Consider the following 23,602-nt stretch of genomic DNA (forward strand, 5'->3'; position numbering starts at 1 on the left):
TTCCATCCAAACCCCGTACCCTGCCAAAGGGCGTGGGTGCAGTACCCAACGGGAGCTCGTATATGTATGTACAAATATCTCATCCGAGACATGCGCGGGGTAATATATATATACAGACGTACGACTTGTCCCAATCTAATGTTGCGCGTTTCTTTGCTGTCCGGTGCCGCTGCTCGATAGAGCCTCACGTCCGCCTCTTGCAGCTGAGCAAGCTCACCTCGGCGAATGTCGGTCAAGCCGCTCAATTGGCGGAGAAAACGCCCGCGACGTCCCTGTCGAGTCATCAGATAGTGAAACGGCGAGATCTCTGACATGAGCATCAGATGCCATGCACGACATGCGATGGCTTTGACTACGATGCATCCATGTGACTCAGTTCGAATCCCCGGGTAAGAGTAGTGAAACACTACGCCGAGAGCGATCTCCAGGACTCTAGGACCACTGAAGACTCAATGTGTGTCAATGCCTCGCGGGCTTTGTAGGGAGCGGTCGTGGGTTTGAACAGTCGCCCCCGAGCAAGCTAGTGTACGACAGCAAAGACCCAACTCTCTGAGAGTTGTAACGCGGAAACACGGTACCGATGCCTCCCTAGAGTCAATTCGACACCTCGCTGTCCCCTGGGGCTCGGTGACCATGCCCAGGTGGGTCATGTGCCCACTTTTCAAACTCTCGCTGCCGTACGAAGCTTTCAACCCTGGCTTCCCGGTCAAGGCGAGCCCTTTGGTTCCGCCGCTCCTGAAGGTCCCTGCTTATGGCCGCGTGTTGTTGGTCCCGCATCTCGATAATGCTGATCGAATTCGTACCCGCTCTTGTCATCTGACTCCAAGTACCGACAATGAGAAAAGCTGAAACGATGGCCATAAAGGCAATGTTGGACGTGAAGACTTCCTCCTGCTTCCCGCCGCTGCCATTTCGTTGCTGGTGCCACTGCTCCCAGTCCTCCCACGTCGCATTCATACTGGGATTTCCCGGCTCCCGCCGCCACGCGCGGTCCGCCTCACGGTGCCGGATCTTGGGGTCTGTCTGGTTTTCCCAACCAAAGCCGTACAGATCATACAAGCGTTTCTTTTGTGGATTACTGAGGATTTCGTGGGCTGCGACGATTAGGCGGTACCGTTCAAGCTTCGTCACCTGGGGAATGCCATCGCCGGAGGTATGGTGGTGGCGGTCTGGGTGGTAGAGTTTGGCGAGCTGGAAATACCGGGCCTTGTTGTAGGGACAATCCCGCGGATGCCCTAGGATCTCGTAAGGTGTAGGATTCGCAGACGTCGGCCATTTCGGATAGGCTGTGTTGTTGGGCTTGTCGCCCCGCTGCCCATCAGACACCGTGGCGTAGGACTGCCAATGTTGTGCACATTGCGATAAGGGCGCAACGGACGGCCGATCGCGTGGCCGGCACAGTGATGAGGCTGAAGATAGGGAATAGAACACGGAGAGCACGCTGCGGCTCGAGCAGAGGCTTGTCGCTGGTAATTTGAGAGGCATCGTTTCAGGGAGAACAAATCATGCTTGAATGGCCCAGCATCATGGTGCCGGGAATATTGATCAGCCGACGCAGTGGGAGTGGTGGATGTTCTGGTCTAAGTTTGGGAGCGAAGGTGTCCCAATGCGAGCAGCTGAAGTTCCGTCATGAAAGTACGGGCTTACGGGATTACTCCGTACCGCTCTGTGGCCCCACGACAAGGGTCAAACAGCAGGATGAAGGTGACCCCAGGTGGACATCCCTAACCCCACCGACCCCACAGTTGGCGCACGGGCTCCCGTTCTCCACGTGACATCGCAAACTCATTTCCTTCGACTTTTCGGTAAGAGCGCAAAACATCGTTCAGCCCTGCTGCTTCAGCTAGACCGAACCATAACGCTATCCAAAGCGAATCACCCTCTCGCACCGAAGAACCAAATTATCTTCTGCTCAGTGGTACAATCTCTAAACCAGATTTACCACTCTCTCACAATCAACGAGCTCTCGGCCTAAGTCAGCAGCACCGAACTGACGATCGCGCCACAAACCAACAAACATCGACTCCGATTTTCCGCCACCGACGAGGACTTCATCGAGCCTGTGCTTATGAGCCGACAGGTATAGCACGATATAACCCACAGAGATCGGCCCTCTAAACACCCTCTTCCTATTCGAAGTCTGCATCAATTCCACGCGGTTTCCGAGCGAGACGGCCCCCACCACTCTTCCTTGACCGCCGCGTATCAGACACTGCGCACTTTACCGCACATTCAACCCTACAAACCCGCAATAGCCACAATGACAGACAGTCTCGTCGACAAGCTTAATGCCTCCACCTTAAAGTTTGTTACCCTACCACCACTCCTCTGTGCCCAGAGATGTTGTGGACTTGGACTGACAAGTTCTAGTGACGGGCCAGGCCCGGACGATTGGAAGAAGAACCTCAAGATTCCAGCGAAGGATACGAGACAACAAACAGAGGTGCGTAAAGGCGCGTCTTCTGCTGTTACGAATTCCACTGATCATGCCATCACTTGCAGGATGTGACCAACACCAAAGGCTTGGACTTTGAAGATTTCGGACTTAAGCGGGATCTGCTGATGGGCATTTTCGAGGCCGGTTTCGAAAAGCCGTCCCCAATTCAGGAAGAAAGCATACCGGTAGCACTTACCGGCCGCGACATTCTTGCCCGTGCCAAGAACGGTACCGGCAAAACCGCCGCCTTCGTCATTCCGGCCCTGGAGAAGATCAATCCCAAGGTTTCCAAGATCCAATGTCTCATCCTTGTCCCGACGCGCGAGCTGGCGATGCAGACATCCCAGGTCTGCAAGACCCTCGGTAAACATCTCGGCATCAATGTCATGGTCACCACCGGCGGGACGGGTCTTCGCGACGATATCGTCCGGTTGCAGGATCCCGTTCATATTGTGGTCGGAACTCCCGGAAGAATTCTCGATCTGGCTGGCAAGCAGGTTGCCGACCTCAGCGAGTGCCCCATGTTCATCATGGACGAAGCGGACAAGCTTCTCTCCGCCGAGTTCACCCCGGTTATCGAGCAGCTCCTCCGGTTCCATCCCAAGGACCGCCAGGTCATGCTCTTCTCTGCCACCTTCCCGATTTCGGTCAAGGATTTCGCGGACAAGAACATGTCGAGCCCTTACGAGATCAACCTCATGGACGAGCTGACTCTGCGCGGCATCACGCAATACTACGCCTACGTGGAGGAGAAGCAGAAGGTTCACTGCCTCAATACCCTCTTCTCCAAGTTGCAGATCAACCAGTCCATCATCTTCTGCAACTCGACCAACCGCGTCGAGCTCCTTGCCAAGAAGATCACCGAGCTCGGCTACTCATGCTTTTATAGCCATGCCAAGATGGCGCAGCAAGCTCGTAACCGCGTCTTCCACGATTTCCGCAACGGTGTCTGCCGCAACCTTGTCTGTTCCGACCTCTTGACTCGTGGTATTGACATCCAGGCGGTGAACGTCGTCATCAATTTCGACTTCCCCAAGAACGCCGAGACTTATCTCCATCGTATTGGTCGTTCCGGTCGATACGGCCACCTTGGCTTGGCGATCAACTTGATCAACTGGGACGATCGGTTCAACCTCTACAACATCGAGAGGGACCTGGGCACCGAGATTCAACCGATACCCCAGACCATCGACAAGAGCCTTTACGTCTATGAGAACCCGGAGACCATCCCGCGACCGATTTCCAACTTGAACAAGCCTGCCGCGATTCAACAACAACAACAACAACAACAGCAACAGCAGCAGCAGCAACAGCAACAGCAGCAACCGCAGAAATCGTCAGTACAGGTGCAGTCTTCGGGAGCCCAGCAGGGAGAATGGCAAGGGCAGGCCAACCGCCAGAACGGTTCCGGCCCCTCTGGCACACAAGGTCGTGGAGGATACCAAGGCAATCGCGGTCCAACTGGCGGTCACCGGGGCGGCCGTGGCCGTGGCTATCAAGGACAAGGAGGCCGCCAGAACTACGGTGGTCAGCGTGGCGGCCGTTCGCAGGGTCCAGGCCAGGCGCCGGGGGCTGGCTCGCAAGCTTAACCTTCATCCGCGTCTCTCCATGGCGTGCGTCAGAGGCTGGTGCAATGAGTTCATATGAGGTTATGTTCATTTATGGTTGTTTCCGGTTGTACATATTTTGTTTTCCCCCTTCTCCCCGCACCTCCCTCCGGAAAGACTCCCTGCCGGCAAGGAGCCGTCTTCTCGGCTCCGAGGTCTTTTGACGATCCCTTCACGACAATCGTCACTGATCGAAACTCGTCTCTTTCTACGCGCTCCGACCGGAACCACGGCGTTCGATTGTATCATACCCTTAATTTCTGCGCAGCTCTCGCCTAATTTTCGACATCTCATCTCTTATCGACGATGCAATCGTTATCCTTCCCCCCCGGCAAAACATGGATGCAATAGACGGCGAAGGGTTTCTGGTTCAACTAGGACATACTCACGACTATTCTCTGTTCTATGGTTGGTATCGCGGCATTTTGTTTCGGCGCAGCGCTCGTTTGTTTCCAGCGACCTTTTTTCTACAATTGCTCGGCCTTCCTTGCTTGGTGCCGCGCAAAGCAGTCACAGCACGGGGTTGATCCAGAGTAGGGCTAGGCGACTCTCGAACTTCTCCTTTTCTCCAACTTCCCCACAATGAAAGGCATGGAAACGAAACGACGCGGGGATTGGCATGGCCAGGAGTCTCATGGAGGTTTGGGTGGGTCGACGGGGTTTTCCTTTCAAACGGGGCGGGGTTTAGGGTTACGAGGATGGTTGGGGGTCATATAAACGGCGTTTACGGTTGCTTTTGGCGTGAGGCTCCCTTCACTGCTATTACCAGGGTATTTGGTCTCCCAGCTCTGGTCATGGTTGGCGCATGGATGGAAGCGAAAGAAAAGGACACAGGCGGTGGCTTTTCTTTTCTCGCATTTGTTTGCAGTTTGTGCTGGGAGAAGCGTGGGTTGGACTGCGGGAAGCTTGGAGGCGGGGGCGGAAGAAGAGGCAATAGGGAGCGTTCGCGTTGTCATGGCATGGGAGATTCGGTGGATGGGAATGGACGTCAACGGCGAATGGGTTCGAGTCTTCGAGCCTAGGTGGATTCAACAGGTTTGGGGTCGTTTCCTCGACAAGCACGAACCTGGATGGGAGTGGTGCGGATCGATTGATGCACCGTGGGATGATTTGGGGGGTGCACCAGGAGTCTCTTGGACCGGGAAAGAGATGCAAGGAGGCAAGGCATCTATTGAGGACGTTGGCCTGCGATGTCAAGCGGCTGATGCGGGTTGAGGAATGGCTGGCAGCTGCAGCGGTTTCCCGAACAACGCCCTGTCTCTTCGGGAAAAGCTACAGCATGCTACACGGGAGAGAACGGGAAGGGGTCACCAGTTTGTGGCCCACAGTCTTCACTCTTGAGGGGGGGACACCACTGTGGATGGCGATTGAACTACTAACCACTTTTTGGACCTGGCATACAGTCAGTCCTCCGACGAGTATCACCACGACAATAACCGGCACACCATCAAGCTCTTCCCGGTTCTCTCTGTGTTCAAGATCGCTGCTTCTTGGACTGGCTCTTGTCGGGAAGCAGCACGCAGGATGACTGGGTAGGAAGCGATGGGCAACACCAAAATAAACAAAAGAAAAAAAAACTTTTTTTCTAGGGGGTTGACAATGGAAAGACTTGGCGGCCTTCTCACTAGGCAGATTGTCTCATTTGGGTTCGTCCTTGTTTCCGAGGATGGCCATGGGATCAAGGAGGTTTGGTGGGCTACCTGGGTCTCTCTGACAAGATAGACAGAATATCAATGTCTTTTCTCCCTCTCGCGTCATGTGTACCAGGTCTGGTGCGAGGATGATGCATGTCCCATTTTAATTGATGCCCATATCTGACGACAGTAAGGACAACTTAGCGAAGGTTTGGGGCCAGTTGTTAGTGTTTCCGAGCCGGCCCTTTACAGAATTCGCCGACGCTTCAGGAAGACGATCGGTAAAGGTAAGGTAAATAATTCGTGAACCTCTCTACATGATGGCCCGTAAATTTCCGAAACGATCCCCGCGCACATTATTGCCATACATTATTGCCATCTGCATTTGGACTGCCTGGTACCTCGCGTACCTGGCATAACACTGAAACAGATAGATTTTCCACCGCCGGTCGTCTCATGGGGCAGGTTTCTTGCTTATATACGCAGTTTGGGGGCCATACACACACAATGCAAACACCTTGTCCACGGGAAGGGTACATTATTGGACATGGGCTATCATCCGGCCAGCTTCAGGAACTGGATTCCGCCACCGCCAAGAAACGCGGGGACAACAACGAGTGGTCGAATGGTGTAGTTGGTTATCACGTCAGTCTAACACACTGAAGGTCTCCAGTTCGAACCTGGATTCGATCATCGAAAGCCTGCTTTTTTTATTTGATTTCTTTTGATCTCCGTATACCGTAACATCTTGCTAATTACGTGTTGGGCGGGAAAGGTCGTGTAATCCGTAATGTTGGGTCGGTGAGTGATTAATTACTGTGGGGAGAGTGGTCCGTTTGCTAAGTAAACTTAGCTTGACCGAGTTGTTAGTGCTATATTTAATTAGAAGTTTGTTTTCTCATAAGCTGTCCTGACCTTAACTGCTGGATGAATCAAGGCTGGCTTTCTAAACAGGATGTGGCTGGTTTCGGTATGCTCGAAGTAATTATGACTGTTCTGGGGCACTCAACTGAGCAGGACTGGGCGGGTGAAGGATACCCTGGAACATTTCTGGATTCGAGGATAAGTAGGACTTGAGACCGACATGACAAAATTTTCTCGTGGGTTATTCTTATCCTCTTTCTTGCAAAAGCCTGAATCAACCTAAGTGTCTTTGCAATGCTACCTCGCAACCATTTCAAATCCGTGATTCGTCTTGCTTCGGGTCTCCAATAATACACGGTGGATATTGGCAACCTGCCTAGCACCTTTCGGCCAGATAGGAGACATATCAAGAGACGAGAAAGTGCAGAAGTTTAATAGTATGCCGCAGCGTCCAACCAGAAAACGATGGCCTTGCCCTGGCAGGTTCGGGAGACCACAACGGCAAGCGCGACAATATTTTTAATCATGATAAGCTGTCTCCTAAGATGCGTATTCTTTTTCTATGTTGCCAGATTCAGATTATACAGGCCTGAATTACGTCGTATAATTGCAATACTCAGGCCAAGCAAAGGGGTTTCCCGGGTCCAAGATGCTACTGAAAGAGAAATCTACCGATTGTGCAAAACGTGGATCCCACGATCGAAACAGAGCATCATCGTCAATCATGAAGTCTTCCATGCCGTCCTCCGATAATCCGGCCAGCGGCGACGTTTCATTAAGCCTCGCTGGCTGCTCGAGGACGTCTCTTGGCAATGGGATTGCGTCGTCTGACTGGTTGCAGCCGTAGCCTTGGGAGATGGCCAGCTGTTGTGTAGGGTTGGGCTGCGTCATGCCATCGTTGACCGACGCGGCCCAAGGTGGATTTGGAGGGACAGCAGGGGTATTGCTGCTGTGGTGGATCTTGTCTGCTGTCCTACACGAAGTCCATGTCGGGGGCAGGGAGCGCTGTTGCGGACGGTCGGCTAGGAACGAGGCCGTATGAGAGGCAAGAGGATCGCGGTGGTTGGCTGATGCCCCTAGAAAGCTGTTGCTGCTGGCGCCTAGGTCTTGAGCCGTTCTGTCGCGGGATATGTGTGAACTGCACAGCTTCTCTGGAGGTGTGTTTGCGCTGCTGGGTGTTGGAGCCGGCGTGGCCTGGGTCATCACTTCGGCTTGGGTTCGTTCCACGGCCCCGTTTGGCTCTTCCGCAGCTGATTCCTGTTCGTTTTCATCACCGAGCGGGCCAGCCTGCGCTCGCTTGGTCCCAGAGCCCTCGGCTGTCTCCCTGGCACGCTTCCTATTGATGATCTCATTCCGATCTAGCTTCAGCAGTACGCACTGGCCGAGTTCCCCGTTTATTCGGGCGGTAGTCCATATGGCACCCAGTTCCTGCACTACTGGAAGCACCTTTTTGAAGTCGGCGCCTCCTCTGGTCCGGAACGTGGGCAGTTGGCTGAAGCGCCACTTGCGGTATGCCACGCTAAGAGATAGTGTCGACGCATACGCGACGAAGGGCATCGGGCTAAGCTTATAATCTTTGATGACGTCGAGGATGCGGTCGGCGGAGTGTGATCTTCGGGCGTTCATACTGTTCGGCGGCAAGTGATGGGTAGATATTCTGTGGAGCGTGTCGCACTCGGGAGCCGTTCGAAAACGATTACGAGGCATTCGAACCGAGAGGACGCTGATGGCGTGGTAGAGGACCTCGAGCGTAACTGAAGTTGGCGCTATTAGTGCATATGACCACTGCTGAAACCGTCACCCGACTGACTGGGATACGTACCAAGCAGACCTTCGGGCTCGGATTGCGCGCCCGCTTCAATAGCCATACGCTCAAAAACGGGCATATCGATGTAGGTGAATTTAGGTCGCGGCCGGTACAGTTCAACGACTTGATCGAGAAGCAGGATCAAGGAGATGAAAAGCCTGAAGATGGGTGAATCCTGCTCGTCCGGATGGGGAATCTTGGTGAGATCGACATTGTGGAACATGAGTGGCCGTGCCGAAATTGCGGCTAGTAATCTGTCAAGGGCGTAGAGGCATTTGAAAATCCTCTTGCCGCGTCCTTCGGTGCAGCATTCTGAGTGTCCCCTCGCTATGATGCCCAAGTGGACGCCATGGGTATGCACCAGACTGACAAGTTTCGCATAGAGGGTCAGCGGCTCGAACCGCTCGGTCGGGCTTGTCGGCTGCCAGTACAAGCATGTCAGGGCCATGACCTGGATTTGATTTGTCAAGGGGATCTGCCGGCTCTCTTGCAGCTCAACGAGGCGTTTGTTGATAAAGCTGGCCATGTCACGAGAATAGTCATCATAAGGAACAACCTTATGTGACCTAGCTTCTCCGTGGCTCTGCGACTTGAATGTGAGTAGGTTATGGGTCTCCGGGTCTGTGGCTGCAGCAAGGCACACAGACGCCTGAATGAGTTCCCGCAACCCCCGTTCTTGCGGTAGGTCCATCAGAGCCGATTTCTCGTAGATGGGAAAGATGGGGTGTATTTTGGTCAAGTAAAGGTCCCTCATGACTCGCCACTCCGCGTCGGAGGGCATTATCTTCTCGGCGAGCTCGCGGGTGACAAGACTCTGAGCGATGGCAGCAAACTTGGCCGTGTCTTGTACGTGTATCGTGAGCCGCGTGCCATCTTCCCTGGGAACGGAGAAGTAGGGGCCTGTTTTGTCTTCGCACAGTTTGGGGCTGCCTGTGCATGTCGTCGCCCGCCCCCGTGTCGGTGACTCTTTAGACTGGCGAGGCGGGGTTGGTGGTAAGAAGCCAATATGCTGGTGGCCCGGCTCGTCATCTGCCGGCGGTGTCTTTTGAGAGGAAACCATGGTGGCTTCGACCAGAATGCCTTCAGGATTCAGATCTCCCAGAAACGGCGGCGCTGGAGACATTGGGCGCGGTGGCTGGGTCTGATCATCCTCGGGATTGTTGCTAGACGCCTCGTCCGCAGCATGATGAAAGAAGCGGAGCAACTGGGCGGCAGCATCCGAAGTGTCTCTGTCAGTAGCGACGGAAAGTGAGCATTTTGGGTCGCGCCGCGCTGCTGGGCCCTCGCCGGCCGCCTTGTTTGTTGCTTCGTCATCTGCTTCTGGAGTGTCGCGGATTGAATCCTCTACATGGCTGCACCGTTTCTGTCGAGTACGTCAGTTTTGATCAAGATTGCGACCGTCCCTTCTTCACTTGTTTTTTTACAGAAGAAAGAAAAAAAGGCAGAAGTGAAAGCAAAAAAGAGAAACAAAAAAGGCATAGGCACCGCACCTTCCGCTTTCTGCACTGGAAACATGCTTGATGGACCTGCTTCCTCTTTACGGGGAGTCCGGCTGCATCGTGCCCCACAAACCGGACTGTGTGTCCAGCACCGGATGTGCTCGCGCCTGCCATGACGAGAGAAACCAGGGAGCCAAAAGACGACGGGAGCTGTCGCTCTCCGCTGTGGAATTGTGGGCTGGTTTTCTCGCCGTCCGAACAGAGCCGACTGCTCGAGCTGACAAAAAGGCCGAAGGATCTTTGATGGGCACAGTTTGGGGCGGGGCTTCGGACTTTCCCGTTCCGGCCATTCCGGTCCTTCCCATCTGTCTCTGTAAGATTGTTCCCAGCTTGGAACCTACCACCCTTGAGCCGTAAACATTAAGAGCTCAACTCTGAGTGAATAACCGCCCATCAAGTCTATTCTGTTACTTTCGCCGGTGCGACGCTAAACCCCACCTCAGCCCGCCAAATAGTTATGCCGACGTGCACGAGCGCAGTGACAATGACGTCGATCTGTTGCCCCTGTTCCCAATCGGGCAATTCCGCCCATGGCCAGAGAGAAACGCTCGTCGAGACTTTGGAATAGTGGAAGCTGGCTTTCAACGCGCTGATGAGATACAATTATCACACATGTCTTCTCTAAGTGGGATTGATTGGTCCCTTTTCCTATTCACTGATCAACGGCATATCATTCCATCATCAACTAATGCGCATACATATTTCTTTCTTACATCAATCCATTGTTATTGTTGACTTCAACTCCCTCCTCCTTCTCCGTCGACCGTTGGACCTGACTTGGACAGCACAATGATCTCCAAGTCCCTACGTAGCATTCGACCTAGGCGCTTCAATTCCTGCGCGGTAAATCTTTCGAACAGCCATTCCCGCCATGCCACATCCATGGCCGCCATGAACAAACTAGGCAAAGCCGAGGGCGATATATCCGACACATTCGCTTCTCTTTCTGGGAAGAAGACTCCGCCCCTGCCGGACCGGTTCCGCGAGCTCAAGCTCCGCCTGGTTAGCGGCCACGAGGACGCAGTTATCGCGAGCTGGAAGCGCCTGCTCGCTGTGCTGCAAAATGAGAACGAGCTCATCGCACGCACCGGGCCCACCATCATCCCTGAAGTTCGCTTCAGCCATCTTCAAGACGATCTCGAAGCCTTGAAACCGGAAATCAAGAAGCGCGGCGTGGCCGTGATCCGCGGCGTCATCCCGGAGGACGAAGCCAGCTCCTACAAGTTTGAAATCGAAGAATATGTCCGCCAGAACCCCCACACCCGCGGTTTGTTCCCCCTTTTTTTATTTCCGTGTTCAACTTTCTCTCTACGTCTATTTGTTAATCAGTCCACAATTACATAGCCCTTTAACAAACTGACACCCGCCCACAGGCTTCCCGCCGAGCGAGCCGCAGGTCCTCGAGCTCTACTGGTCGCCGGCGCAGGTCCGCGCCCGTGCCCACCCGAACCTGCTGGCCACGCAGCGCGCGCTCATGACGACCCTCTGGCACGCGGCGTCGGACCCGTCGGCGCCCGTGTCGATGCACACGCCGCTCAGCTACGCCGATCGGCTGCGGATCCGGCGGCCGGGCGACGCGCACTTCGCACTCGGGCCGCACCAGGACGGCGGCAGCGTCGAGCGCTGGGAGGAGCGCGGGTACGGCCGCGGCGGGGTTTACGACGCCGTCTTCCGCGGCCGCTGGGATGGCGGGAATTCAGAGAAAGCAGGGGAAGGAGGAGCCGGGTACGACCCGTTCGACGCGGCGCCGCGCGTCCGCGCCGTGACGGACCTATACGGCGGGCTCGGCGCCTGCAGCATGTTCCGCATGTTTCAGGGCTGGTTGGCCATCAGCCGGAGTGGCCCGCTGCAGGGGACGCTGCTGGTGAACCCCTTGGTGAAAGAGACCGGGGTGTACGCGCTGCTGAGGCCCTTCTTCGCGGCGAAGAAAGGGCTGGAGGAGCTCGGTGGCAATAGGGAGAGGTATCTGGAAGAGGGAAACTGGGAGTTTACTGGCGGGGAGCGGATGACGAGTGAGATCCAGGGTGCGGCCATGGGGTGTGCGCAGGAGTTTCCAGAGGGGGCGCACCCGCATCTAGAGCTGGAGAAGACCATGGTGCACGTGCCCGAGGTGAGGCCAGGGGACTACGTGGTGTGGCATTGCGACAGTGAGTGTCAATTCTCGGTGTTTTCTTTGGTTCTTGGAGAGAGAAGAAAAAGCCAGGGGGATGGGGTTCTGCTAACGCGCCCGCCCGCAGCAATCCACGCCGTCGACAAGGAACACGCCGGCACCGGTGACTCCAGCGTCCTGTACATTCCCGTGTGCCCGACCACGGTAGCCAGCGCCGAGTACGTTGCTCGCCAGCGAGCCGCCTTCCTTCGGGGCACGCCTGGCCCTGACTTCCCGGGCGGCGAAGGAGAGTCGAGGCATATCGGGAGGGCCACGGAGGAGTACGTGAAGAAGTACTGCGACCCTCTCGGAGTCCAATCGATGGGTCTCGACAAGCTTGCTACGGTGGAGGATGACACCCCTGGTGGAAAGGCGGCGGTCGAAGAGGCAAATCGGGTGCTAGGGTTTTAAAGCATGTATGATATACGCGTTGCGCGAAAGCAAATATGAGGGCGTCATTAATGCACAGCCGTTCTCGCATCAATTCAAGGTTTTTTTTTTTTTTTTTTGATGATGTAATTATCATGCTCCTATGCTGTTACGACACAACGTCAGTTTCCTCGTTCACCATCTTCTTAGTTCTAAAGCGCCGGGACCCAGCCAGTCGCAAAGTTCTTCAGGAACTCGCGCTTGCCAATCTCGAATCCCCTCATGCGTAGGATGTCGTAGGCGATGTTTCACACGGAAACGAGATCCTTGTCGAGCCGGACGTCCATTCTCCTCCGTTCCCAGCTTACAAATTCCATGGCCCTCTGTAAGTCCATAGTGCTAAGAAATCGGATATCAATGGCACTAATACACCCACCTGGTTGGCTTTCTCGCACTTTCAGTGGATATTGCGGGGTTCTGACAAGCGGGCCAACTCGTGAGCAGGCGCTGGCAGCGCCGAAGCGGTAAATGGAGTTCGGCGTGTCCTAGTGTGGCTCCCCGCTCCGGGCATTCTGCTACTTGCAAAAAAAAAAAAAAAAAAAAAAAAAAAAAAAAAAAAAAAAAAAAAAAAAAAAAAGAGAGAGAGAGAGAGAGAGAGAGAGAGAGAGAGAGAGAGCTTCTGCGAGAAGGAACTATTAACCAGACCGGACGAGATGAAGTGAAGATAAACTTTGTTTTAAAAATGCAAGGATAAGGCTGTGGTGGAGATAACCCTTCAGGGGGGGTTGGGTCCACAAAAGCAAACGGAAGCGGGGCCCCGGGGCCGCTGAAGCCAATTGTCTACGGAGTGGCGGGGACCACATGCCCACTGTCAAGTTCGAGTGAGTTTCTCGTTTGAAGGGCAAGACGCATCTCCGAAGATGAAGATCCATCTCCAACACCTCCAAGTCCAATGAAACTCTAAACCCACGCCGCTCCGTACTAGAAGCGCCATGGGGAATAATTATAATGTCAAAGCTTCAAAAACCAATTGGACGAGGCATAATTAGTGCAATTATACGACTTGGTGATGTGGTCTCTCGTCGTCGGTAAATGTCGTGAAGGCAGCGAGTCTAGTGACAACGTCTTAGATTGATATCCATGTTTCAGCTATTCGAGCAGAGAACATCACCAAATACCACTTAGGCCGACGAACATGGTGCCCGAGAGTGTACAATATTGGCTGAAATGGCCGAAGCACGGATCGCCTGGCTCCCACCACTTCAATACCCAATACCTCAAGGCATCGTTCTGCTCGAGTGATGATTAGCAATCTACAAGTACCCAGAAGTCGATAGTGGATAGAGCCGTGGATACCTAATAGGTCTGTACACCTTACCTGACGGTTGAATCGAGCAGCACAGACATGCAATAACTGGCCTATGCAAATTGAAATTACGTACGAGCTGACCGAGTGTGGAAGAAGCAGATCCCATTTCGGTGGAGGCACCACGCGGGAATGTCAGATCAGGAAAGTGTGATAGATTAATAACGAACTACTTTACGAAGAAGGGGGATAAAAGGGTCAGGTCCGTGTTTGTCCCTTTCCTTCCCCAAAGTTCCCTCACCGCGCTGGCCCCGGGCATTCCTGAAATTTCGAGCTCGTGAGGTGACCGAGCAGACCTCGGTGATCGACCGAGAGAGTTGCTTTAAGCGAGAGCCGAAGACGAGACAGTCCGCGTGAAAGTCGCTTACAAAGCTGAAGGTCAGTATAATTAGAAACCATAAGCCGGAGTGAGTGAGTGGCTTCCCCCCTTGCATCTGCATGAATATGTCGAGGCGCGCACCAACAAAAGCTAAAGGCAAGGCAGCCGAGAAACTCGGTTGTGGTTGCAGTTCGGTCTCGGCTATAGAACTTCGGGCGGGAGGGCGGAATAATAGACACTGTACGTAGCGTACCTGCAGCCAGGAAGTGTGCGACTACACCGTCGCTTAAGCGAGCTCCTGTTGGTTCCAGGTCTCTCACCTTATTAAACGAGGGACCTACCTCACACCCAACCCGAGGTTCTCTGCGGGGCCGACATATGCCTGTATAATTATACTGTAGTAAAGCAGGCGACGGAAATGCCCAATTGCTGATCGTTGATCGAGCTCTCCGTAAGTCAGATCGATCTGGTGCTCGAACAATTCCCTCAACCAACCAGGGTTCAAAATGTATGTATGATTGTCGTGGCTGCACTAGGGTTGGCGAATTTTCATAGTGTAGTGTAGTGTAAAGCTGTCAACAGCTCAGCCCTTTGCACTACTTGTAAGAGAAGCCAAGACATTCTTTTCCAAGGTAGGATCTAGGCCCGATCCTGGCTTGCCTTCCCGCGCTTTAGTGTGCACTAGCGCTGAGCATTGAGGGGCGCATCCTGACAATAGTCTGGCTCCCAACGAGCGCTAGGCTAGGGCGGAATTGGCGGCTTCGAGCCGCGGTGACCGGAGCGCGTCAAGGTTAAACAGCATTCAGTTTCGAATTGGCCTTTCTCGCAGACTCTGTTTAGCTTCGAGATCTTGAGGAAAACCCCGAGCCGTCTATGCTTTCGGCAGGATGCATGTTCCTCTTTTGTCTTCCTCCCCTTTTTCTTTCATGTGATTTTTCTTCTTCTGGTCATTCTTCTTGTGGTCAACAACATGCTTGGAATCATCTCTTGGTTCATGTACGCGGTTTGCAGAGGCCACAAGGGCAACTGTACGTACTTAGCCTGGTTGTCAGAGGATCCTTGCAATTCAAAAGGGCAGGGGGTAACCCTGACTCGAGGCACGTTCTGGAAGCGTGACAAGCGTGCTTAGCTACGAAGTATACCTTAGTAGTAATTAGAAGTTTGTATACGTAAAATACCTTAACGTATTTTGCATACTCGTTAAATCATGTCACAAACTCAGGCTTGTTGGTGTGATTCTTCCGATTAGATAGGATCAACCGATCTTCAATAGGGAAAAAATAATCAGTAGCATTCAAACAGTTGGCACGCGAGTTCCAGAGACTAGGTCAAATCCCCAGATCGATCTGCGTGTTAACTGGGGTCAGGGATAAAGATCCGTCTCGTCAATGAAGCAAGGGCAGGGAGGGAGTGGGGAGAACCTACCACGGTTGTACGATTTTCAGCTCGATGGCGAGTGGTACGACGCGCCATGCCTGCTCTGGTTAGGGCTGTTGCCTCAACTTTATATGTATTTGCAACGTCAAGGGCAATGGCGGAAAGCACTTCAGGTCTAGGTGTGGATGTCCGTCCTGCAGCGCGTTCTGTGTAAACGGGTCTTTCAAGGTTTCGATGGGAATCAAGGCTCGCTGTGAGTCTGGCAGTACAATACCTTCCTGTTCCCGTCCCGGAGCGAAAATTTCGCCGGCTCGGCTGTGTCGGCTCAGAGCGACGAGATGCCGTCTCGGATCTGCAGGCCGTACATTTCCCTGTTCTAGTTTCCAATCTAATTAATGCAAATTGACCCGCAATCTGCCGGCAGCTTATGAGGTTGGTGCGCTCAGTCGTACCGCAGTCTGACTCTTGCTACCTCTCGGTCCGAGACTTGATTGAGATTGACCGTGCGTTTGGTGTAAATAAGACACACTCTCCAATAAGTTCTCGGTAGTTTCCGCAAGAAAAGAGTGGTAGGGTGTACAACGTTTCCGAAGCACGCACTTTATTTCGCACCTCCTGGTTGAACCCTCCTTCCTGACTTGCTTGTACGTAGTACAACAGTAATTTAATGTCCGAGGAGGTACTATGTAAACTACTCCCAACGCAGTTTCTAACATCCTTGTAAATGTTAGCTCGTAGGACTAATATCGGTACGTAAAACACCACGCAGAAGCCCCTGCAGATTCGGCTAACAATAACGATTATTATGGAGTAGCCAGCGCTAGCTTCCCGCGTTGTCCAAGCGACATACTGCGACCCACGCAGCACAACCGGACAAACAACCCCTCTGCAGCCAAGCAACTCTCTTTCTATAATACGCTAATAGTTTACTGAAAGTTGGCCCTGGCGTCTGGTTCCAGCTGCAGAGGTCTTAACAGCAACCGCCACTTCCATTGTGCACTCTCCCGTTTGCAGTTCGCCAAGTCGGAAGTTCTGCTTGAGTTTGACCGGCCGCGCCCGTGCGCTGCTTTCCTGCATCCCGAGCCAAACTGGCCATCCTCCTGATTTGGGGACAAGGGTACCTTTCCCAGGAGCTGTGTAACATACCTTACGTATAAGGTACCTGTCGTAGTGATGGACTGCACACGACAGGAGATGTAACAGGATGTCGCCCCAAGGGGGGGGGGGGGGGACGTTGCGAGAGGGAGGGTCCGACCACGCACGAAACCTTGCCTGAGAAAATCTCGCTTTCTCTGGAATAAGCATATGCGGAACAGAAGCTAACTTTCCTTCTCTTCCTGGTTCTTCATGAATGTAGGTAGTTTAGCTGAGGCCGGGGGGGTCAGAGCGAGGAGGCCCTGGCATCATTTTCTACCTATTAGCGTACACAGTCTCGCATGCAGTACTGTATCTGCATACATCCAAAGCTGGGTAGGAATGTGGTGCTGGGAGCGAGCCAGCGGGCGGGCGGGAGAGCAACGGTTGCACTAGTCTGGGGATGCAGCATCCAGACCGTCCCGTCGGAACGTGGCTCTCCAGCTCATATTAAAGCAAAGGCATAATAACCCCAGACCCCAGATCTGCGTTTCTGGGACCCCCAGCACCTTGTGTTACTTTTCGACACCCACAACTGCACTACCACCGTCGCCATGTCGAGCGCCACCACGGCGCTGAGCCCGGCCGCGAGCGGCGAGGCCGGAGCATCGACGGGTCCAGGCGACAGCGGCGCCGAGGCCATCCAGGGCGTGCCCATCTCCGAACACGCCGCCTACCTCGCCCAGGTGTACATTGGCGTCAGCGCCGTGTTTCTCTTCCTGTGCCTGGTGGCCTTTGTAACCCGCATCTACCAGAGAATACGGCCGGTGTGGAAGGCGGGACTAGACGACTATTTCATCGTCGCCGGTTTCGTACGTACCATTCTCGGCCCGCCCTCTCCCCCCCTCCCCTGCCGAAAAGCAAGAAAGAAGGAAGGAAAGAAAGAGAGAGAAAAGGGAAAAGAGTAAAAGATGGATGTCGTGATCTCATACAGTTGATCCAATTATTCGCTTTCGGCCAGTATAAGACTAACCGCAAACGCCGTCGAGCACAACAGATCCTCACCATCGCCGATTACGCAATGTTGATGCCCCTGATGGTTCCGAAGGCCGGGCTGATCTCGCTGGAACGGTCGACGATGGCGGGCAAGAACTCGTGGCTGGCCATCTCGGTCTGGGGCCTGTCCATGTCGTGCATCAAGATCTCGATCGCGCTCACGCTGCTACGGATCCAGGGGAAGGAGCGCGGGTGGCGCATCTTCCTGTACAGCGTCATGGCCATTTCGGCCCTCTACGGGGTGGGCAACACGCTCTTCAACCTCGTCATCGCCTGCCGCCCGCTCGAGGCCGCCTGGAACCCCTTCCTGCCGGGCGCCCGCTGCGTCTCGGTCCAGGTCATGCGCGGCATCTCCAACCTGGGCGCCGGCGTCAACATCACGACCGACGTGCTGCTGTCGCTGGCGCCGGCGACCTTCCTGCGCAAGCTGAACCGCCCGCTGCGCGAGCGCGTCTTCGTCTGCGTCCTCATGGGCATGGGCCTGTTCGCCAGCGTCTTCAGCGTCATCAAGACGGTCATCATCAAGGACTGGGGCGACCCCGACAAGCAGGGCGACTTCTGGGCCCAGGGCGTCTCCATCAGCACCTTCACCGTCCTCGAGCAGCTGCTCGGCGTCCTGGCCGCCTGCGTGCCCGCCATGAAGGGCATGCTGCAGCGCTGCCTCGGCGCCTTCGGCTTCTCCCTGACCGAGAACAAGTCGCACCAGCGGTCCGGCTACTACGCCGCCGGCCGCAGCGGCACCGCCACCGGCGTCGGCGTCGCCAGCCGCGGGGGAGGAGGAGGAGGAGGAGTATGCGGCGGCAGCAGCGTGCTGGACCCGACAGAGACCTACCGGAGCCACAAGGGGGGTGACCACCGCTTCTCGTCCCGCAGGGGCGAGACGGACATCTACGACGACGAGACCTGCATCGACCTGCCGGATCTCAGCAGACCCGGCTCGACGAAATCGGTCGGCGACCGGTCGCTCGACAACGGCCAGGGCGGATCCAGCAGGGAACACTCGGTCGAGCAGTTGCCTGCCCATGCTATATAAGATTAGAAGTTGTTAATTATATGATTTAGTCCTAGTGATATGTAGCGAACAACGGCTTCCTTTGTTTGGTCTTCTTCTTCATCTTTCATTTTCTTCTTCTTTTTCTTTATTCATCGTTTCGAACGTACCCGTCTCGGAATTGCCACGAGTCGCACGACAGATCGTTTGATTGCTGTGTCGTGCCGGCCGCAACCCCTAATGCTTTTTCCTTCCCGTGCTTTCGTCCCCTGCCGGGTTATCCGCGTGCCGAGATGCCGGAGTCGTGCCTCACCGGTCTCGCTTCGCAGCCATGAAACCGTTTCAGTTCCTGTAAATATTCTGGCCTCTTGGCGTATGATCCGAGTTCAATTTCCGAGGCATTGATGAAAGCCTAACGCATTGTCATCTCTCTGAGTCTCTCTGCTTCTCCGGACTGAATGGAGCACTCTACCATGTCGGCAGGCTGCACCTCCATGGTAGCCTACATATCATTTCACGATATTCGATAATGTTTTCCATCGAGATACAGGAGTAATCATTACCTTCCAAGTGCACAGACAGAGAATGTGAGGGCACAAGAGCCCAAGCCAAACAGCGTCCATCTGCAGATCAATGAGCTCTGCTCTTCCATACAAAGCCTCCAACATCCTCTTTGTAGGACCTAAAATTCGGGATATATGAATAGATACTTAATACCCCATCACCCAACTCCTTTTCACCCCAACCCAGACATCGTCCACTAAGAGTGCTATGCTACAGCACGATTTGCAGGTACGAGTCTCGATAATAGGTCACTGACAGCGCTGTAGTAGGCGCTTGGTGAACTCTCCTATGAACTCATGAGGCGGAGGAGTTGATTATGCCAAACCTTTGAGAAATTTGTTGAGGTAGCAGGTAAGTTTCAGATCGCTCTTCCCGGTTGATTTCGAATGTGTGGAAATCGAGAGGATCCCAACTGCATCACCAGGGAAGGAGAGTTGCCAAGTCTAGGAGCTGGAGCGGTAACATAAGTAAGGGTAACTCTGGCGTAGTATCTTGATTGATTAATTAATGCCTTGTTTCTCTATATCCTACTGGTGAATCATATTCCGTACAATGCTGCAACTCCGACTGTACCAACTTTGCGGAGGCCTTGAAAGCCGGGCCGTGGCAATAATCCGCGCCATTAAACGTATTCTTGACTCGTGGAGAGAGATATAATCATGTCCTCAGCTTTTGGACAATCCACAATTTTGGCTTGACATCTTCTTACCGCTTGATGGCTTGCTTAAAATGCTCATGATCTCAAGAGATTTGCCATCATCGAAAACCGCAACTTAGGAGCGGCAATAGGGATCTGAAGCTCAGTTAACTGCCCCGTCGTCAGGCAAGTCACCTCAAAACGAAGGAAGCAGATAAGCGCTGCGACAATACGCTTTGGTGCGCAGCACGCGTTGTGCCAGAAAGCGGACGGGGCAACGTTCTTCTCTTCGATAACCTTGTATGTATATTCATTCCAGTCCAGATACCCAAACTAATTAACCCGAATTCCTCACCACTTCTGTACCTGGGTGGCGTGTGGAAGCGCACGAGTGCCGGCCATTGGGTTACGCCCCCCCGGGGGGGCTGTGGGTTGGGGCATCTCCATTAAAGAGATTGGCGATTTGGCAAGGGTGTTGGGTTGGGTGGTTGCTTGCGCTCTGAGCGGCAAATGTTCGCGGGTTTACACGTGGATAGTAAACTCCGCAGATAGCCATGCAGCATCCGCATCCTCTGTGGTTTCTGATCCCCAACAGCCGAACTCGGCGCCCTTGATTAAGTCAGATAGTTATCGGGCCTGGACTGGTTATCCAGGCCCATTCTCTTCCCCCTCCCCATCATCACTCCGATGAGCCTTTAACTATCTCCAGGGTTCGTACGGAATATGTAACTCTCAAACCAGACAAATAGATGGCCCAGAAGGCAACTTCGACACACCCGCAGCTCCTCCGACCACCAGTTGTACCGCTCTCGAACGCGGGCTCACACGGTGCTGCTGCTGCTTCATTCTGGTGCTTAATAGCTTACTCTGATCACATATGAATGGCCAATGCCCGTCGCTCCATACCTGACGTAGACCATTACCTAATAATGATTGGATTCCCCACTAGGATACCCAGGACCACGAAAACCCAATCTGAGACATGTTCTGTGTTGTCGTTCGCGCCAATCTATTCCGGGTAACAGAACATTTCATTCGTCTACTGTTCCCAAGCCTCAAGAAAAGAAACTGCGCGTCAGTATGCTGCACATAATTCGTACGTAGGAGAGCAAATGAGCCGTGGAGTCTTTGCGCTCTGCAACATACGCAGTGTAACATATTTGACTTTGGGCAGTGCGTGTTGCTGTGTCACTCTCTGTTCTTCCCGAGCCTGTTTCCTCTGCTGACGTGAGATCGTATTTATATTACCTCGATCTGTCTGACTCAGGGCACCGGACTTGGTTCATGAGCAAACAAACTCAAGAAATTCGGCAGTGATGACTCTGGCCTGGATCCCTGGTAAATCGGGCAGGTGCTGCCAACGGTTTAATTAGGCGGCAACGGCGCTGCCTTCTACCATTACGTTTAAATCTCACTAGCTACATCATGACCGCAAAGCTACCTAGTTATCCAATCATCATTGCCAACACTGCAATGCCGTTGCAACACCGTAGAACGTCTTAGAAGGACTCTGTTGGGCACCCATTGTCACCCATTGTCTCTCAAAGTACCTGACGGAGCATTGCTCGGGTATTGTTTCCCGGCTGCATATGTTGTGCGCGACATTGCCGGGTCATTCTGGGTCGGCAACACTGAAAGTTGAACCCTCATCGATACAGGGGAGAAGCCCTTTGAATACATGCTTATGTGAAAACTCAACATACTTTTAACAATATTTGTGATTTTACGGTGTCGGTTCAGATGCTTGGATTCGACTCTAATAAATGAGGTTACCAGGGATCGATGCCCACGCAGCACCGCATGACTGGTACTAAATACACTATCAAAGACGTATTTCGATGTTGTTCTTTCATTCCTCTCTTTGCGTTTCTCCTCTTGTCTTTTTCTTTTTCTTTTTCTTTTTCTTTTTCTTTTTCTTTTTCTTGTTCTTTTTCTTTTATTTTTATTTTTATTTCATCTTTTTGTTTTGTTTGCTTTCTGTTTTCGGAAAACCGGGATCACCGATGCCAGGCGGTCGGGCTGCCTGCTCGGCCGATGATTGGCAATCAAACATGACCGCTCTTGCTGATTCCCTCCCGAGGTAATAAAATGGTTCTCCCAACCAGCATCTTACATCATTTCAATAACTTAACGGGCTTCGTTGGCCGTTTGACAGCGAAGGGATGCCACTGAGAGAAGTCAAGGTGGCCTTGCGTTGTCCGCGGTGGCGAACGGGCTCCGAGTCAAGTCTTGGGCGCGCCAGAACAGCTCTTAACCACGGCCATTGGGCAGACACGTTTCGTTGAAGACAAACAGCCTCAGCCCCTGCCATGCCAGCCACATTTTTAGCCAGACTTATAACGGTAAAGCATGGAGCGGATTTGTGGAGCCAGTAGAGTTGATACCCGCTTTCCAGAGCTTCGGGGTTGGGGAGCCAAGCCAGCAACACGCCAACCTAAAAATAACCCAAGTTCGTATTTGGCACAAGTCTATCGTCTGACGGCAGCACTTTGGGCCGGCTATTATGCGGTCCCTCTGCTCCAGGGCTTCGTGTCCCCGACGCCATCTCAGAGCGGAATTTTGGTATCGTCTCTTGATAGGGCCCATCTCATCTTGTCATTACGTACTCGACAGGACCCCAACCAATGGTGCTCTCGAACCGGGACGAGATGCTCGAGGCAGCACCGCGGCCTCTTCCCATGTTGGCACTGCCATCAAGACTCCATCCTTGCGGCTCTTCCTCGTGTTATGCCCCGGTTGGTCTCGTGGTGTCTTGACCCCGATTGGGCCGTTCTCGACTTAGAGCAGCTCGTATCACCCGCCATCCCCAGTCACGGGGATTCGTGGAGAGGCGAGAAGCCTCAGATCTCCCTACCGTACCTTGTGCGGTCCATGCCACTACGCGGGGTTTCTGCCATGTGGGCGTTGTTCAGAGGGGAAGGGTTGTGTGTTAGGACCATGATCGCCCATGCACGAAAGCCTGGGGTCCGGCGGGCGAAGACTGAGTGAGACTCGAGTGTATAAGAAGGCTGGAAGTTCACCTCGTTGCTGCCTCTTTTTGAGTCCCATCATCAACATCAACCATCTCATTGCAACATCCGAGACTTGCATCGCAACACCTTCAACCTTCACGACTCCAAGCCAACCGTGTTCGTCCCAGACAACACACTGTCACAATCCCACCCTTCGAAACAAACACAACAACCCATCACAATGAAGTTCACCGCTGCCGCCCTTGCCCTCGCCGCCTCGGCTATCGCTGCTCCCTCCAAAGGAAGCGAGAGCTGCCAGTTCGGCACCTACCGCTGCACCACCCCTAACAGCGGCATCGAGATCTGCAACATCGCGGGCAAGTGGGAGCTGGTCGGCGACTGCCCCGAGGGCACCGCCTGCGAGAACCTGCCCGGCGGCAACGGCGTCGTGCTGCCCTACTGCACCAACACGGCCAAGGTCCAGGCGCGCAACGGCCGCCCCGGCCAGAGCCCCGGCGAGAAGTGCACCACCCCGGGTCGGTATGACTGCTTCGGCCCGTACGCCATCCAGGTCTGCGACACCCAGAACGTCCTGCAGTTCGTCGGGAATTGCCCCGACAGGTCGCACTGCGAGTACCTCAACGGCATTCCCTACTGCGTCGCCAGCGTCTAATTAAACGGGGCCGACGACCGGACAACTCGAGAGTTGAGCGATTCATCAACGACGCTCACCGGTTGTACGGAACACACGACCACATGATTCTTCTCTCTTCATGACACTCCTTTCCATAATATGGTTTCCTTTTTCGTGCGGCATATGTCTTTATGACATGGAAGGGTAGAGATACAATTGTTAGGGAGTCGCGAGGTGAACTAGGCATACCAGCACTAGTAACATGTC

The 23,602-nt window shown here is 53.8% G+C and overlaps 6 protein-coding genes and 1 non-coding gene across 7 annotated transcripts; 5 read left to right on the top strand and 2 right to left on the bottom strand.

Annotated features, from left to right (window-relative positions):
* Window positions 1–594: 594 nt before the first annotated feature.
* P884DRAFT_279775 (uncharacterized protein) lies at window positions 595–1,485 on the bottom strand (the record flags this gene model as incomplete). The annotated part of the gene is made up of 1 exon (XM_069443356.1): window positions 595–1,485. The coding sequence occupies one exon, from the start codon at window positions 1,483–1,485 to the stop codon at window positions 595–597; it is 891 nt and encodes a 296-aa protein (XP_069295026.1).
* Window positions 1,486–2,260: 775 nt separating this feature from the next.
* On the top strand, window positions 2,261–4,026 carry P884DRAFT_271964 (P-loop containing nucleoside triphosphate hydrolase protein; the record flags this gene model as incomplete). The annotated part of the gene is made up of 3 exons (XM_069442484.1): window positions 2,261–2,304; window positions 2,371–2,443; window positions 2,503–4,026. 3 exons carry the CDS (start codon window positions 2,261–2,263, stop codon window positions 4,024–4,026), a joined length of 1,641 nt encoding a protein of 546 aa, XP_069295027.1.
* Window positions 4,027–6,297: 2,271 nt separating this feature from the next.
* On the top strand, window positions 6,298–6,371 carry P884DRAFT_t142. The gene has a single exon. It is a non-coding gene; the product is annotated as a tRNA-Val (tRNA).
* Window positions 6,372–7,136: 765 nt separating this feature from the next.
* Window positions 7,137–9,472, bottom strand: P884DRAFT_279777 (uncharacterized protein; the record flags this gene model as incomplete). Its single annotated transcript, XM_069443357.1, has 2 exons — window positions 7,137–8,296; window positions 8,365–9,472. The coding sequence occupies 2 exons, from the start codon at window positions 9,470–9,472 to the stop codon at window positions 7,137–7,139; spliced, it is 2,268 nt and encodes a 755-aa protein (XP_069295028.1).
* Window positions 9,473–10,730: 1,258 nt separating this feature from the next.
* Window positions 10,731–12,484, top strand: P884DRAFT_248878 (uncharacterized protein; the record flags this gene model as incomplete). Its single annotated transcript, XM_069440571.1, has 3 exons — window positions 10,731–11,115; window positions 11,222–11,995; window positions 12,086–12,484. The coding sequence occupies 3 exons, from the start codon at window positions 10,731–10,733 to the stop codon at window positions 12,406–12,408; spliced, it is 1,482 nt and encodes a 493-aa protein (XP_069295029.1). The 3' UTR covers window positions 12,409–12,484.
* Window positions 12,485–17,116: 4,632 nt separating this feature from the next.
* Window positions 17,117–18,591, top strand: P884DRAFT_207692 (uncharacterized protein; the record flags this gene model as incomplete). Its single annotated transcript, XM_069438810.1, has 2 exons — window positions 17,117–17,374; window positions 17,560–18,591. The coding sequence occupies 2 exons, from the start codon at window positions 17,117–17,119 to the stop codon at window positions 18,589–18,591; spliced, it is 1,290 nt and encodes a 429-aa protein (XP_069295030.1).
* A 4,351-nt stretch (window positions 18,592–22,942) lies between these two features.
* On the top strand, window positions 22,943–23,374 carry P884DRAFT_271968 (uncharacterized protein; the record flags this gene model as incomplete). Its single annotated transcript, XM_069442485.1, has 1 exon — window positions 22,943–23,374. One exon carries the CDS (start codon window positions 22,943–22,945, stop codon window positions 23,372–23,374), a length of 432 nt encoding a protein of 143 aa, XP_069295031.1.
* Between the last annotated feature and the right edge of the window lie 228 nt (window positions 23,375–23,602).

Source organism: Thermothelomyces heterothallicus (assembly GCF_042370625.1).
Source record: "Thermothelomyces heterothallicus CBS 202.75 unplaced genomic scaffold P884_scaffold_24, whole genome shotgun sequence".
Classification (NCBI taxonomy): Eukaryota; Fungi; Ascomycota; class Sordariomycetes; order Sordariales; family Chaetomiaceae; genus Thermothelomyces; species Thermothelomyces heterothallicus.